The sequence below is a fragment of the Dermacentor andersoni genome, chromosome 2, assembly GCF_023375885.2.
Source record: "Dermacentor andersoni chromosome 2, qqDerAnde1_hic_scaffold, whole genome shotgun sequence".
NCBI classification, from domain to species: Eukaryota; Metazoa; Arthropoda; class Arachnida; order Ixodida; family Ixodidae; genus Dermacentor; species Dermacentor andersoni.
Genome location: NC_092815.1, coordinates 136,849,595 through 136,866,518, shown reverse-complemented (window position 1 = coordinate 136,866,518; position 16,924 = coordinate 136,849,595). Strand labels below are relative to the sequence as shown.

Sequence of the window (16,924 nt, the reverse complement as noted above, 5' to 3'; positions counted from 1 at the left end):
AGAACCGGTCCACTGCTTTAGCTATATCTGTCTGAAACATTTCAACGCCTGTACAATATTCAGTGGCTGTATCGTCACCGTAGTGAAAGATTTTTTACTTCATCTGCAATAAACCAAAATCAGACATATACAAATTAGAAAGCAGTGGGCCGAGTGTACTTCCTTGAAGTACAGCGTGGAACAGTCGTTACGGACGTGCCAATAACATGCAATAAAAGCGAACACTCTTGTATGCATAATTATGCCTGCCCTCTCGAGCGTATCTCGGCAAGCGTTACACGTATAGCAGCGTTGTTGCAAGAGTAAATTTATATGGCGAAATTATGACAAGCACGGGCGTTCGCGAACAGAGTTCAGTGCTGCGTATTAGATGATGACCTGGAGAAGTTCGAAGCCCTCAGCAAAAATTGCTCGGGCAACCTCTCATCCCTGGGACGGCGTCACTTGGAAGAACGCGCCCTTACGGGGCGCCTGGGCAGTCGAGCCAACGAGGCTTGAAGGGGGTGCCTCAACTCGTCGCCTGCGACCTGACTCTTCTTCTGGAGCGAGTCGATATTGATGCGGGCGCCAAGACGACGCGGGGGCTCTCGACGGCAGGTACTCCGTTGCCATGGAGGCCAGCGCCATTACGATAGCAACGACGGCGATCATGATATCTCGGCGGTGTTTGGGAGCCAGCCGGAACACGACTTCGCCCAAAGAACCGGTCAGTCTGCCGAGTGCAAAACCCACACAAATGCCCGTACAGCGCACTTTGACCGGGTAGTGTCGCACGGTCACAACGAAGGCAAGCACTACAAGCAGATTGGCCAGCATGCGGAGAAGCACGACGAGAACGCTGCTGAGCAGTGACTGTTCGCCGCCGTACACAGCAGTGAGGGCCACGGCGAGAATGCTGAAGAGAAGCATGGCCACCATGCAAGAGCGCTTTGCGCCGTACCGCAACATGAAAAAGTATGCCACGGCGTACATTGGCAGCATTCCCAGTATACCGGCCGCGGCGGTCGCCTTCTTCACGGGGAAGATGTCGTTCAGATTCACTTGGTTGAAGGCGAACGACACCGCAGACCACATGTAGCACAACAGCAGGAAGCGCCTTTTCAGCTGCTTAAGGATCGTAGAGAGGACATTGTGCTCGGAGGGCTGCTCGTTGTTCCGACGTTCAGCCCTGAGCGCCTCGGAGGCAAACCAGGTGCGGCAGAAATCGGTGTCGGCGTTGTTCATGCGGGTGGCTTTCAGGGCGACACGCTCGGCTTCCCGGGTGTCCATCGTGGTTAGGAGCCAGGCAGGTGACTCGTCGCGCACCGTGGAAAGCACGGCTGCCAGCATGGTCGTGGGCACCATGAGGACGAGGTGGGTCGCGTCCCAGGCCAGTCGTATCCGCGAGATGCCGAGCACACAGAGGGGCATGGCGACAGAGGCTGCCGCCATGGAGAGGAAGCAATAGTAATCTCTGTTCGCTGGCGTCGAGACCTCGTAGAGGACCGAGTACTGTGCGAGCCAAAGGGAGTTGCTCGTCACAGACACGACGATGCGCAGCGCCACGAAAAGCAGGTACGAGTTGGCGAGACTGGTGGTGAATCCGGCCACGAGCAGCGCAGCGAGCGAGACGTTAATGACGGCCTTTCGGCCAATGCGGTCGGCGATGACTCCTGCTACGGGGAGGGCGATGACGCCAGCGACCATGTAGGTCAGCACGGCCAGCTCGATGAGCCACCGCCGGTCGCACACCAGGCGCCACTCGCTTACGATGTTGTTGCCGTAAGGCGCGTAGTCGAAGTCCCAGGCTTCACAGCTCACTATGTACGCCTTACTGCCGCCGTCGGGGGGCTCGCGACGCGCGCAGTGACTCCGGCTACCGTCCTTTTCGATGGGCGTGGCCAGGTTGCGCCACTCCTCGACGCTCAAATTGGCGAACGCTTCCGGCGGCCGACACCAGTGGTCCATGATGCGCGTCGTGAGTCGAAAGCTCACCATGTGCAACAGGAACGTAGTTCCGGCGAGCATCGAGGCCATCAGCACTTGCTTCTGGAAACGGCCGTCGCCCAACGGCACTTCTTCGTCCCGATCCGCGCCTCGCAGAAGGTGGACAGGATTCGGGCCTGAAACGTTCTCTCCGAATGAGTACGACGCCAAAGGCGCAGCACCCCTCTTCTGCGATGTCATGGCGGTTTGGTTCGGTTCCCCCTCTATTCATGGCGCGCATACCCACTACACAGTATTGGCCGAGCGTCGGATGGCATTGGAAAAGAAGGATGTTTAGTTCCTGCGTAGGTTAGGACCTTTCTCGCTCTGCTGCATTCTTTTTTTTTTCAATTCCAATCAGTCTTTTTCATTTCAATTTGCATTCATTGACATAAACATCTTCCGCGACCTAACAATATTATCTAATGGTTCCTAACCAGTATAACTAAAAATTATATAAAATATATGAGTAGGATTGACAGCAACTAGCAAGGCGAGCAATTTTATTGCAGATAAGATTTAATGAGTGAAATTCTGTAGATTTTAATGTTTTAGCATACGTAGGGTACATTAAGCCCATTCCGGGGGCTATAGGTTTGTACCCATGTATGTTTGTAGCCAACCGTTTTTACTCCTACCTCGGTCACTGCGTAATATATGGTATATATATGGTAATATATACATATATATATGGCGTAATATATGGTAATATATGACCACAGTCTGCGCTGCCACGCGCACGCTTCGCGGCGGCGGCCCTAGATGGCGCCGAGTGCTCGTAAGGGAGCGCGAAAGCGGAATCCCGCTGCAGTACACGCATGATACGTAACTCGTTCTGAAGGTGGTAAGCGTGGTGTCGCTGCTGTGCTGAGGGAGCAAGGTTTGAACCCAACCATCGGGAATGTGGCGTGTACATACGTGCCGATCTTCAACGAACGTCTGTCTCGCCGACGTGGGTCACTGTAGACGCGGGACTGGGTAGGTGCCGCTGTTCGAAGCTCTTTGACGCCGACTTAAAGCACTGGGTATGTGCCACTAGGTCTGCGCTGGTCTTCAAGAAACTCTGTTAAATAATTATGGGGTTTTGCGTGCCAAGACCACGATCTGATTATGAGGCACGCCGTAAAATCTGAAACATCTGGGGCTCCTTAACGTGCACCTAAATCTAAGTACACGGATGTTTTCGCATTTCACCCTCATCGAAATGCGGCCGCCGTTGCCGGGATTCGATCCCGCAACCTCGTGCTTGCCAGCCCAACACCGTAGCCACTAAGCAACCCTGGCGGGTAAGAAACTCTTTGACACCGACTTGGAGCTATGGGTATGTGCCACTGGAAATGTGACGCTGTGGAAAGAAAAAAAAATGTTCCCTTAAATTTTCCCGATGTTGAGCGGAGTCCAACCCACGTCGCAAAAGTTCCTCAAGGACAGCAACTCGACGCATTAGGAGGCTGCGCCACAAATGCACTGGGTATTGCTACTTTTCAATAAACGCCTTTCACACCAACGATTTAGCGATGAATGCACCCAGTATGTTCCGCTGTTCAATGAACCTCTCGCTAACTTGGGCGACCGAGTATGCGCCACTGAGCGTGCGGCAAGAGAGGCGTTCGCAGGCAGCGGCGCGCCGTGCTTCTCGTCTCGGAGACCACGCGCAGACTTCTCAGCAGCGTCACTAGACGGCGCAGCTGGTTGGTTTGTTGGTTTGGATTTTGTGGCGAATGGACGTGCTTATCGGGGCTCCGTGGCGGCGACGAAATCATAAGTTTTTGTGCATGCTTTGAGCTTGCTTCTGTTCTTGATTTGCTTTTTTGTCTTTAAATAGTAATTGGGTGGTTTCCTTTTTCTTTCCTTTTTTTTTTTTGTCTCTCGTATTTCGGGAGAGCGGGTGTGTTACGTGTACATTTGGTTTTGCAGGATGGTTAAAGCGTCCTTTCGCGCCACGTGCTTGTACACGTGCAGCCGGGTGTGACGTTGAGTGTTTGTAGTCTTTAAAGAGACACTAAAGGTTACTATGAAGTTAAGTTAACGTGATAAAGCAATGGTCTAGAACGTCTAAGGCGTCAATATAATCGCGAACAGAGCTTTAGTAACCGAGAAATTGAGGTAAATGCATGACACGATTTGAGACCCCCCAGCGACATTCCGGTACTAGCCCGATGACGAAGGCACTGCTCATCATAATTTATGTCACTAGCACTCAACTACTCGTATTAAAAAGATAATTTCATTAGGTTATAAGACGGAACAAAATGCTACTTGTCTACTTCTGTTCGATTCTAAGAAAAAATAGCATTTTGTCGTTATCCCTCAGTAGCATGGGTGGTCGAAAGGTTTCATTTTAGCTCGACTCTGCGCCGCGGGCGCATTGGAGTTCCACTTGTTTCATTATCACGTCGTGCTGCGCTGGTTCTGCTGGCTCGCGAAACTTGCATTTGGAACAAGCAGCGAGAATGCCATGTACATGTGATGTCGTGGGATGCGCAAACGGTCCGCGGAACTTGGCCAAGGGCAGTTGCAGCGGTGAATCCATTACTTATCACTGTGTGCCAACGAGTGAACCTCTCCGTTTGAAGTGGTTAAGTGTCGTACCTCTGCCACAGCGCGTTGGCAAAGAGCCAAAAAGTGTGCTCGCTGCACTTTCGTCCAGAGAATTATGAGTTCAACACCAACCTACTGAAGTCGTGTGGAGTGCCTTTCAAAGCCATGCTTTCCCGTAGCGCTGTTCCGTCGGTCTTGCCTGCATTCTCCGAAGCGCAATAACAACTGCAGGTCGAAGGTGAGTGCGGCATTTGGTTTTCACGAAGGAAAAGCTACAAATGTGCGAATATGTACAGCCATGACATACAGTTGCCGTCGTAGTAGTACGCAACGACGCCGGCAGCGCGAGCCCTCAGCAGCAGGTCATGTTCATCAGTGCTTAAATCGCTGAAGTTGAGCCCAGCATCGCGAGCCAATGTGTCGTTGTCAAGATCGTCTATTGCAACGACCGCCAAAGTTGGCGTCATAAAATAAAGAACCAGCTTATCGTCGCGCGCTTTCCCTTCCGCTAGCCACCGCTAGCCAACTCTGTTTCTGGCCGCGCTTTTGCGTTTTGCGCAGAAAAGCCGTCGCGCCGTCTGCGGGCGCCGTTTTACTCACCGACGGCGCAACGTCACTATGAGGCCATCGGAGGGCGGACGATTCGAAGGGCGGACGATTTGAACTGCGCTAGAGGTATGCCGCCGCTTCAGAATGCATTTTCTCTTAAAATAAGTCTCTTCTTCGCATGAAACAAGCGTTTCCAGGTTTGTGGGATAGTATTTCAAGAGTCCACGTTGACTTAACATTAACCTTTAGTGTCCCTTTACATGGTAGCTTGGAAGTGGCAAAACTAATAGCTATTAGTGGTTTTACTGTGTGTGATTTGGTAGGAAAGTGTCATACCTTCGGTCTCCGCGGCATTGATTGCTTTTGAAACAGTGGTGAGAGTTGCTTTGAGGCATTTGGAGGATTTGGATCCCGTGCGTATCGGTTTTTGCTAAACGCACGAGCTCTGTATTGCTATAGTATTATAGTATTTGTATCAGTAGTAGCATTATTATAGTATTATAGTATTATAGTAGATGGCGAGAATGACGGGAAAGCAGACAGTACGCGGGGGGTCCCTCAAGGCAGATGAGAAAACGGATGAGAATGGAGAGGGCCTCGAAACAACAGGCACACAATGTGATGTCGACACTAGGCAGCAGAAAATGAAGGCTTTCCAGGAAGAGCTTGGCAAACAGGTGCAAGAGCGCAAAAATGAGCTAAACATGGAGCGTGATGCACGAAAGGTAGTTGAAAAGAGACTTGAAGCAGCCGAGAGAAAGCTGAGCAGGGACGCCATTGTGAACGAGAATGTGCGTGACAATGAAACGCAGACCCCCGACGCGACAGGAGAGGGAGTGTCAGCAAAGTACGCGGAATGCGTGCAGAGTGATGAAGAGTTTGCTGGAAAGAGCGGCACCTACCTTCAGGCCGCCATGCGGAAAAGGCAGGAGCCCAGCGGACAATGCCCCTTGTCGAGTCCGAATCACGCGGAAAAGGACAAAGGGAAGCAATGCCCCTTGTCGAGTCCGAATCACGCGGAAAAGGACAAGGGAAGCTCAGAAACAACTGGGGAGAGGTTTAAAGGCGATAAAAGAATGCGGTATAGGGACATTTCCAGGGCGGACACTGGGTTCTGTCATGGAGCGAGCAAAAGAAAAGCTCGCGGAAAATGCCCACGTGCGCAACCTTGTCATAGTAGCAGGTGGGTTAAATGACGTCCTAAACAGGAAAGGGACAGGACTAGGCCAGCGTTTGGTGAAGGGGGTGGATGACTTGCGCGAGCTATCCCCTCAGGATCAGATCGTCGCGTGCACGCACGGTACCGGAAGGTCCTGTGCGTGACAGTCACGTACAAAGAGCCGTAGTGGCTGCTAATGAGGCGATATTGAAAATGAGCCGAGAGAAAGGCTTCGAGTTTGTCGAAGTAAACATGGAAGTGAGAGGTTGTGGTGGTTTTAAACGAGACGGGATCCACTTCAATTACAGGCTGGCACGAGAAGTGGGCTCGCGATTTGGTGGTCGCGCTGTGGCTTTTTTAGGGGACCAACGGGCGCTTAAGTGGCCAGAGTAGGTAGTAATGCAGAAGGTCCCCTAGGGGAACCTCAGAAGAGCACCACCGTCCATAACAGAAAAAGGAGGAAAGCAAGAAAGAGAGCTCGCCATGCAATAGGCTACATAAACATGCAGGGCGGCAGAGGAAAGGAAAAGTGGGCAGAGATTGAGGAGCAGTTAAATAGCGAACAAATAGGGGTGTATGCTGTTACAGAAACGCACCTTAGATACTCAGAAAAGCCGCCAGTTATTGAGAATCATGTTTGGGAAGGGTGCAACAGAACTAAGTCGGAAAGAAAGGGAGGGGGAGTCGGAATGCTCATCCATCAGGAAGCCAAATGGAATAGAGTAAATTCACAAAGTCAAGAGCATCTTTGGTTATCGGGTACAATGAGTGGGAAAAAAACTTGGCTGGGCGTTACGTATTTGTGGACGGGAAATAATTGCACAGAGAAGAATAAAGAGTTAGTGTAATGCAGAAACGCTGATTTTAAGGGTTTCGGGAATGGTGCTGAAATTGTCCTATTAGGTAACATGAATGCCCACATACAGGATTTAGATGGCTATACCGACAACAACGGAAAGTCTATGCTAGACCTTTGTGAGCAACATAACCTCGTTATCGTGAATACAGGGCCTAAGTGGGAAGGGCGGATCGCCTGGGAAGTGGGAAACCGGCAATCGACCATTGATTACTGTCTGATGACAGAAGGAATTCATGATAAGTTGAGAGAAATGGTCATCGATGAGGAAGGGTTTAGCAGCATAGGGAGTGACCACAAACGCATCATGTTGAAAATGGTATATGTAGTTGGGAGAGAGAGCAAGCAGCGCAAAATGGCCAGGCCGAATTTGAACGCTGAACAAATAGCAAATATAGTCACTAGAGTCGAGGAAGAACTTGGCGAATGGCCAATAGTGGGAATATGGTGAGCTTCTAAGTGTAATAACGACATAAATACGGAAAGAGAAACAACATATTCGGCGGAAAGGAAAAAAAGAAACTGAAAAGCTGGTGGAACCGGGAGATACGAGAAGCGATCGCCGAACGACAGGAAGCATCTCGAGACCACAGGCAGGCAAAGAAGGCGCAGTTGCCGCAGGATGAAGTAACCAGCAAATGGGAAATATACCGGGAGAAAAAGTCTATGGTTCAAATACTGGTGCAAGTAAAATTAAAAGGTGAAAATGAGCGTTGGTTGTCAGAAATACGTGAGAAAAAGAAGGCCGCAATTAGAATATTTTGGAACCACATAAAATTGTTAGGCAGGAAGTCAACAACAATACAACATATCCTAGACGAAGATGAAAACAGACTGGAAGGAGAAGCTTCAATAAATTACATCCGAAAAGTAACAGCCGAATCTTTCCAAGGCAATGACGAGGTTGTATTTGAAGAAAAAAAGAACATGAAAGAGACCCAAGTGGAAAAGGAGCTGGGGCTGACAAATTTCAACTGGAAGAAAGCGGAAGAGAAAATTCCTAAGCGCACAGCCACAGGGCTAGACCAGGATCCCGTTACGCTAATTAATGAACTAGGACCAAAGAGTAAGGAAGCTCTGGTGAAAGCAGTGGAAAAAACTTTAAAAGGTAGACGAATACCAGACAGTTGGTGACTAAGTAGAATGAATTTAATTTATAAAGGTAAGGTCGAGAAACATAGAATTCACTCGTATAGACCGTTGACAATTACTTGGGTAATATACAGGCTAGCAATGCAGGGAATCAAATTAAAGCTTCAAGCATGGACAGAGAATAATGGCATTTTGGGAGAGCTTCACAATGGCTTCAGAATAGGTAGGCGTTTGGATAACTTGTTTGTTCTTACTCAGGGTATTGAAATATCAAAAGTAGAAAACAGACCGTTGTATGTGGCCTTTTTAGACATTACAGGAGCCTATGACAACGTAGACCGCAACATTTTGTGAGATATTCTGGAAGAGGAAGGCTTAGGTGACGATTGTCTGCAGCTTTTGAGAGAGATTTACCTAGAAAATGGGAAGGGACGAGGAGCGAGGAGAAAGTCCATATCAACAAGGGACTGAGGAAGGGGTGCCCTTTATCCCCGCTGCTGTTTATGCTGTACATGGTGAGGATGGAGAGGGCGTTAGAAGGAAGTAATATCGGGTTTAATCTCTCATACAAATAGGCAGGAACAGTAGTAGAGCAGCAGCTCCCAGGTTTATTTTATGCGGACGACATTGTGTTGCTAGCTAAGAAGCAAAGTGATGTGCAACGTCTGGCCGACATCTGTGGACAGGAAGGCAACAATTTCGGTTTGAAATTGAGTGTTAGAAAATCAGGTGTTATGGTATTCAATGAAAACAATGAGCAGACAGTGGAAATACAGGGCCAAGAAATACCTCGGGTAACAGAGTATAAATACCTTGGTATATGAATAAACGAAGGCAATGGATATATGGAAACACAGGAAAAAACCATAACACTGAAGGGGAAGAAAAATTCAGCCATAATGAAGCACATAGCGCTATGGGGATACAATAGGTGCGAGGTCCTCCGAGGTATGTGGAAAGGTGTAATGGTTCCAAGACTTACTTTTGGAAATGCGGTTGTTTGCTTTAAATCAGGGGTACAATCAGGACTCGACGGGCACCAAAGGTCAGTGGGTCGCCTCGCATTGGGCACTCAAGGGAAGACTACAAATGAAGCTGGGCAGGGTGATATGGGCTGCACTAGTTTTGAGGTGAGGGAAGCTCGCAGTAAAATTGAGTATGAAGAACGGCTGAGGAATATGGAAGAAAGTTAACGGGCTGGGAGAGTGCTCAGGTATCTGTACAGGAAAAAACATTGATTCACAGCCGAGGAAAAGAACTAGGAAGCTTACCAGCAAATATGCGGCCTGTAGGTTGGGCAACACAGCAACAAAGAAGGTCAAGCGGAAAGTCAGAGAGGCTGAATTAATCTCATGGGTGGCGGCAATGGAAAAAAAACCTACAATGAGTAACTACATAAGAGCAAAAAAAGAAATCAGGAAAGAAGCAATTTATAACAACTCAAAGGGAAGCTCATTACTTTTCGAAGCGATATCGGGGTGCCTTAGAAAACGCACCTATAAAGCGAGATATAAGAAGGAAGAAGAAGCATGTGCTTCCTGCGGTAAAGCTAGGGAAACGACGGAGCATGTTTTATTAGAATGTCAAGACGTCTACCCAGCGGTCGATTTAGGCACCACTGGCCTCCTTGAAGCCCTTGGGTTCAGCGGGAGCAGTGGTAAAGTAAACATGTCCGCAATAGGCATTAGTAAGAGGTGATTGGAGGATTGGTGGAAGACAAGTAGGGAAACGACAAAAGACGGAGACGTACAAAAGCACAGTTCGCCCTAGGGGATCAGAAAATTTGGGCGTGGTAGTTCATAGTGTTTTTTTTTCTTTTTCTATAGTTTAACCTAGGTAGGACATTAGGGAGCAATAGCATGGTGGCGCAACCCACCGCCCCGTTCCAAAGGGGACGTTCATAACATCCATCCATCCATCCATCCATCCATCCATCCAGAAGCGCGATAGAGAAGCCCAGTTTTACGCATGACGAGTTTCTCGCCATTCGCCCGCAACGGCACGCTATGCGTTTCGAAGCCCACCTGCAGGCTTCGCGGCGGCGGCCCTAGATGGCGCCGAGTGTTCATAATGGATAAAGCCCCTCAATTTTCGAAAAGTAGCGCCATTCTTAGAGCTTTCCGCCACCCCGCTCACCCTGGCATTTCGTCCTCCACCCTTCCTGTCGCCCCAGCCTCCTCCGCTCCCCCATTGGCTAATCTGTGTCACGTGGAAGCAGGCGCCGCGCTTTTGTATATTTTTTTCTTTCCAGCGCGCTCAGACCTCCATTATTGGCCCTGCGCGGCGAAAGTACGGCAGACGGAATGATCGAGTGCGTTAGCGGAATAGAATGTGTTAGGGACGAGAACTTAATTGTGATATCGTGCTGCTGCGCCTTCGGTTGCCGCAACCGACACAGCGACGGCAAAAGGCTTCTTTCTTTACAATCCGGCGAGCGCAGCGAACAAAGAAGAAAAGTGTGGATGCACATGATCGGGCGGGCTGACTTCGAGAAAGTGGCATGAAAAGCGCGGCTTTGTCATGTGCCATGGTTCCTCACATCTTCTTTTGAGCCTAGTTCACGCCTGCCGCTTCGAAAAAGTGTATGTCTTCATGCTGTGCTTGCTTTTAGCGCGTTCAAGTTGACTTACTTTCGATTGTGCTCTCTGTTTCACGTAATTTCGTCTTGCGGCGAAAGTGTACGCATCTGCAGACGGCCTGTGACATAAAAGCGACTTTATTCGCGCTATGTTTGGCGCTCCACCAGAAGTTACCACATTCTAGACGCTTTTGCAAGGCTCACTATGGCTTACGGATGCAGTCGCTTAGCTTCGACACATACAGCGCCCGTGCGAGGAGAATTACGGAACACCAACTAGGAATCTGTTCACGGGCATCTTGCATTTCGCCTTCATCCCGGCTGCTGCCAGACGCGTCCTCAATATTGGAGGCGTGAGCAGCGGCTACTCGTACGTTTCGTGTGCAGGATTATAATGGCCGAGAAAGACCGCAAAGGACCTTAAACCCGCTCATAAGGATTAACATTTTTACTGTTTAACGTCAACATTTTTATGCGTCCGATTAAGTAAATGGGTATAGCATGCGTCATATGCACTGTATGTGAACCTACGGAACCACGTACACATACTTTCACGCTGTCAAAACCTGAAACTCTGGTAATTACGCGCGTGTTTGAGCACACCGCGCGCTTGCGTCGTGTTTCGGCAACATGAACTCTCAACCTGCGCGTGCTTTACGCCTTAAATACGCCTTAAATAACATGGCATTCCAACACGACATTCTTAAGGCCAGTTACCGACTGCCGAAGCAAGATCTCTATTGAAAGAACTGCTACGCAGGGCTTGAACAAACTTTTGCGCGAGTTTCCTCCCGTAGCGTGTTAGCCGTCGCCTGGTACGGCAGGGCCAGCACCGGCGGCGCCACCATCGAGGCCGCGCTAAAGCCCGGCCGCGCCGAGCGGAGGAGGAAGGAAGTGGAGGGAGGGAAGTAAGGGATAGTGTCCCTAAAGCCCCTCAATCTCCAAAAATTGAGGGGCTTTAAGTGTCTCTGCTCGCGCAGGGAGCATATTCAGCGCTGCAGTGCAGCCACTCCTCGAGCGCGCAGGAGGCAAATGCCGCGCGGTGTTCCAATTGCTTTATTGTCTGCTCGTCGCGAGCAACACGCCGCAATTATTCGCAAGCGCTGAGCAAGATGCCATTTTTTAATGCAGGCTACGCTCGAACGATTGGCGAAGCCGGAGGTTGCCAACCCCCCGAATTTTTTAGTTTGTATGTACATGTATACACGCACATATACAAACACAAACACACCCACGAACGTACATATAAGGAGTAGGACGACGCCTCGATCCCTCGAAATGAAAGCCTGACTACACCCGTGGCTCGAGCAGCTCAGAAGTTCGCGTGCAAACGCACATTATCTTGCAACAAAAAGCCGTGCAATGTTTTTCAGCGTGCGTATGAAGTTTTCTCGCGGAGGCCGGAAAGCAAGAAATGTTTTGAAGGGTGTTTAAAGAAGACTTCGCACACGTGGTGGTCAATTATGTGAGCACATTCTGGCTGCCGAAAGCAGAGCAATAATGGTCGTGGCAAGAGAACTATCGTGCCTGCAGTTATGTCAGTGACCGTTAACCATGACCGTCATCCATCACCAACTGTCATTCACCGCTGCTGCACGTTTCCGATATATGCGGCACAGACACGTAGATTTCAACACATTTCAAATGTTCACATGCGCACATTCTATGCAAAGCTTATTCTTACTATTAATATCGCAAACGTAACAGCTGCTTCGTAGCAGCAAATCGGCGAGTGGAAAAAGATTCAAGATGCACGAGCTTCTACATCAAATTTATTTCGTACAAGGGAATGGATGAGCAATGGCTGATGGCAGGGAGGAGTGCTGGTTCTTGGAGCCTTTGGGGCAGAATTCAAAGCCACCGCAAAGGCAACAAGTTATTAAGAGTAACAACAGGTTATTTTTATTGCACTAATCAGTTAAGATGGGAAACTTGCAAAGTAATTATTCACGTATTGCAGACTGTAATATGACAACAATTTTTGCTTTATCTCGTCATACTACTCAGGTTAATTTACTATAACAAAGCGATTATTAGACGTACAAAAATAATTTCACATTCCTCACGTCGACTAAGGCTGTTCGAACAAGCAGCATATTGCGGGCGGTAAATGCTGAAGCTATCACAGCTGTCTCGTCAGCGGCAGTGCACGATGCTTTCGCTTACTACAAAACAATGAACACCATTACATCAAACGACCTCGTATGAAAAAGCAGAACGCCGACAAAAAAAATTAAAAAAAGACAGAGTAGAGAAAAGCCAGGGTGCAACGGGCAAATTGTATCTGCTAGTATTTACTTTATTTTGAACACACTGTTCTAGATCCGCATAGTCAGTGAAATCGTACAAGCAACACAGCGAATTGGGGACTTCGCAAGTTAACATTCTTGGCCTATAGTGCAGCGCGACACAGACGTGTCGTCCGTTCTTTGTCCCGCGTCTGGCATGAGAAGTTGCTCCCTTGTGCAATTTTCGGAGCATATGTGCAGCGCGACACAGAGTGTACAGGAGTGTTACTCTATATAAGTGCCGCTTTAGTTTAAACAGGGCGAACGCACCTCGCATATCCTGGTCCCTTTCCGAGCTATCCGGTCTCGTCCGTCCGCCCGGCACCGTGTAAAAAGCTTTGCCAACTTCCGTGCGATCCGTGCAGTTTGATGCGCTGCACCCCGTCATACTGGAATACAAGTTTCAAAATGATGTCTTTCGTAGCAATTTACTAAAGTTATTAACTTAATATCATCGAACACCGTACCTGCAACACGGAGCCGACACAGAACACCTATACAAACTTAGAGAAGGGAAACTGTACCTTCCACAGTGCTACGGAAATAAGCGTAGCGGTGGCGTCGTGAACTAAAGTATGTCACCACAGGTAGCGCTGTACAACAGGAAACGGAAACGGGGTTTTGCACACGCTTCACCAGGTTTGCACATGCTTTACCAGGTGTTCTGTGGCTTTACTGGGTTTCTGGCTGCTGCGCCTCGATCGTGCTCCCGCCAGTTTAGTTGCTGTGTAGCAAACGTAGCGCCTACATATTTATGTAGGCGCTACGTTTGCCATACAGCAACCAAACTGGCGGGAGCACGATCGAGGCGCAGCAGAATGGACGTCAGACTCTGCAGTTTTGCAAGACGCGTGGCGCCACCTGCCGTTGCGAAGAGGCAGTAATTGAGTAGTGCGAAGCCCGACTCCCTTGCTAAGTTGCCCATGCAGCTAGCGACTGCGAAACGACGATTTAACTAGATTTTGGTACATATTGCGAGTGTTTTGCGCATTTAACACCCAGACAGAGAGCTATGGATTTCTACGCTAGTCGGACGCGCCGCTGAACTGCCATAAAGCGCTTGCTGGCTCACTCTTCAGTCTGACGGCGGAAACGACTGCAACGGCGATATCTCGTCGCGCTACGAAGAAACGCCGCAATCGACGCTACTGTTGTGTTGTAAATTGCCATGAACGTGAAGGACGGAACAACAACGTTCAGTTTTACCGATTTCCATCGCGATCGTATGAAGGGGAAAGGAGAGAGCGCTGGATACGGGCTGTTCAACCTGTTGGGTAATCGGATTACTTACATTCCCCACAAAACAGCGTCTCGCATGAGAAAGCACGACGATTTTGTTCTTCTGTAATTGTGTTGCGTAGCCCTGACGGAGGACCGTGGTAACCAAACGAAAACTCAAGAATCTGCAGCCGCGAATTCGTTGGTAACAAAAAAAAAAAAAAACAACGTTGCGAACTATCCTGCTTATGCGCCATCGATATCTCCACCTTTTAACAAACGTCCGCCTCCGCTTGACTCAACAAGTGGAACGGAGAGATTTGGTAGGTCAGCTTATCAAAACGTTTTGGTTCGTTTATGAATTCAAAATCCTGTTCTAGAGCATCGTTGTATCGCGAGCTCATTTCTACTTTCGGTATATTGTATGTCCTGCGCCGATACAACAAGCACGCTTCGCGATGTGCTCGAAGCGTCTGCGAAAAGTTCAAATTAAAGTACTGATCGAGCGATGCTGTAGCTCCTGCGAGAAAGAAATATGCAGCGTGTAGGCACTGTAGGAAGCTTACTTTCGTTATGATCGCACGCTGTTTGCTGCCTTGGAAAACGTTTTCTGTTTGCTGCCCTGGAAAAAGGCTATGAAAGGATTTACCCTCTATAAATAATTGCGAGACAAAACATTACGATAAAATACATAAAAATATAGGAGATCCTTAAGTCTTGCGTTGAGGACATATTTAATATGAACCAATTTGAAATGCTTAGTTTTTTATGCTGATATGCCTGTAGACAAACCTGGTGCTCTCTGTACTTACGAGTTGCAGCACGCCGAAATAACACTTGAGACTTTATTTTATATTGTACACGTACTTCGTCCTGCTGAGCTTCCTTTCCGAAGCGTGGATGGGCAGAAGCAGCTTTCCAGGTCCTTGATTTTTAGGAAACCGTGCCTCAACACAAACCAAAGAGAAGGGTCTATTGTGGCCTATGCACCTTCGCTTGCGGACAGCTCTCCTTGCACTACTCAGTTAGCGCCAAGGCTGCGATGGGGGCGCTGATGACGGGTTTTTCCGCAGCGCCGCCTGGGCAGAGTCTGAGGTCTATACATGTAGCGCTGAGTCATATCGAGTTAAGGCACACTCTGAACTGACTTTTAAGGGCATTCCGAGTAGTGCCGCCGCGCTCCAGCTGTTGCATTTCGTGTAGGGCTACTGACAGAATGCGGTTTCCAGATGGCACGATGGCCTCGACTGGAATAAACGCACACGACACCAAAGATTGAGTAAGCCTGAAAATATTTTATTTGCATTTTACAAGTACAACAAAAAGCACACGTCTACGCATCCACACAAACGCGGTTACATAGTCAAGAACATAGTCAAGAGATGGCTCATTAATAAGGGTAGCACAAACGCACAAGAAAGAAGACCTAAGCTACAAGACGTACGGTCGGCTGCTAAGTATAATAATTTCCCTGTCACCGCGTGTCACTTTTATACAGCATCTTTACAGCACTACCAGGCCGGGTAGTTTGGCGGAAAGAACGCAACAGCTTATACGGCCGTCAGCTGCCTCTTCCTTACGGGTGTCATATTTATCCTAATCTCCGCATCAACGTCGTGCAAGTTCGCATACATATCTGAACCATATGTGCCAGCTTAATACACGTGTAGTGAAATTATGATAACCACTGCGTCTTATCAAACGTATTGGTTTTGCAAATGCGCATTACAGCTGACGGAACGACATACTGTAAGTGAAGCACAAGAGAACAAGGACAAAAGGAGGATACAACACTTGAAGAAATGAAGAATTAGTAGGCATACAGCAAACAAGCGATGACGGAGAACACACAATGATGCATCGGGTGTTCTGCGACATCGGTTTGCGTACTTACGGTGTTATGGAGATCAACGGCATAAAAACGTACCTTCAAGCGTACTCCCTCAACCTCCGCCGCATTCATTATGATAGTCAACGCCTAAACAAAATGAGGCACTATTCTTTGCCAAGAGTAGACCTTCTTACAGCAAGTCTATGTAATGACTCGCAGACGAAACCAGCATGCTTTCGAAAATGTTTTACCGCCGTAGTATTCGAACGCCAACGGCCAGGAAACACATCGATACCAATAGGCTGTCGGCTGTCGGTGGTTAATCGAGCACAAAAACCTTGACGCTATGACTAAAAAGCAGCTTCAACAATCAAATTAAAAGAAAATCAACTGCCTATTTGCCTGAGGTAAAAAAGCATCCTTAGACACCTCGATTGTTCATCTCAATGGTTTGTGTAAATTAAAAAATTCAGCATGTGCAGCGCCCCTAGCAGAGAAAGCACAAATTAAGCTATTCGACCAAATTACAGTAGCTCCACTTGCGCGCTTACGCTGAAACGCGCCTCAATTGATTTTTCGCCCTCTGTGGCCATTTGTTGAACTTGAGAGTGTGCGGGGCCTGGAGCCGATCAGTGCAACGCACGCTCGACGGTCCGCTGATAGCAATTTCGATGGCACTGACAGAAACAAGTCGGCGCCGCGCCCGTAAAGTTGGCTTCGCAGCGCCACAGTTGAACATTTGACGCCATTTTTGTACCACGTGATAGCGCTCGGCGAATAGCGGTGCGAGCGGCGCCGGAAAAGTTAGGCGTTACTCTGCTCCCTGAGGGAGCATATACAGGAACAC

At 48.7% G+C, this 16,924-nt stretch overlaps 1 protein-coding gene across 1 annotated transcript; it reads right to left on the bottom strand.

The window, feature by feature from the left end:
- Positions 1 to 423: 423 nt before the first annotated feature.
- Positions 424 to 2,166, bottom strand: LOC126540989 (solute carrier family 22 member 7-like). Its single transcript, XM_050187801.1, has one exon. It carries the CDS (start codon positions 2,164 to 2,166, stop codon positions 424 to 426), a length of 1,743 nt encoding a protein of 580 aa, XP_050043758.1.
- Positions 2,167 to 16,924: the final 14,758 nt, after the last annotated feature.

What these genes read in the sequence shown, in the direction of transcription:
- LOC126540989 (XM_050187801.1), bottom strand. Translation starts at nt 2,166, where the DNA reads ATGACATCGCAGAAGAGGGGTGCTGCGCCTTTGGCGTCGTACTCATTC.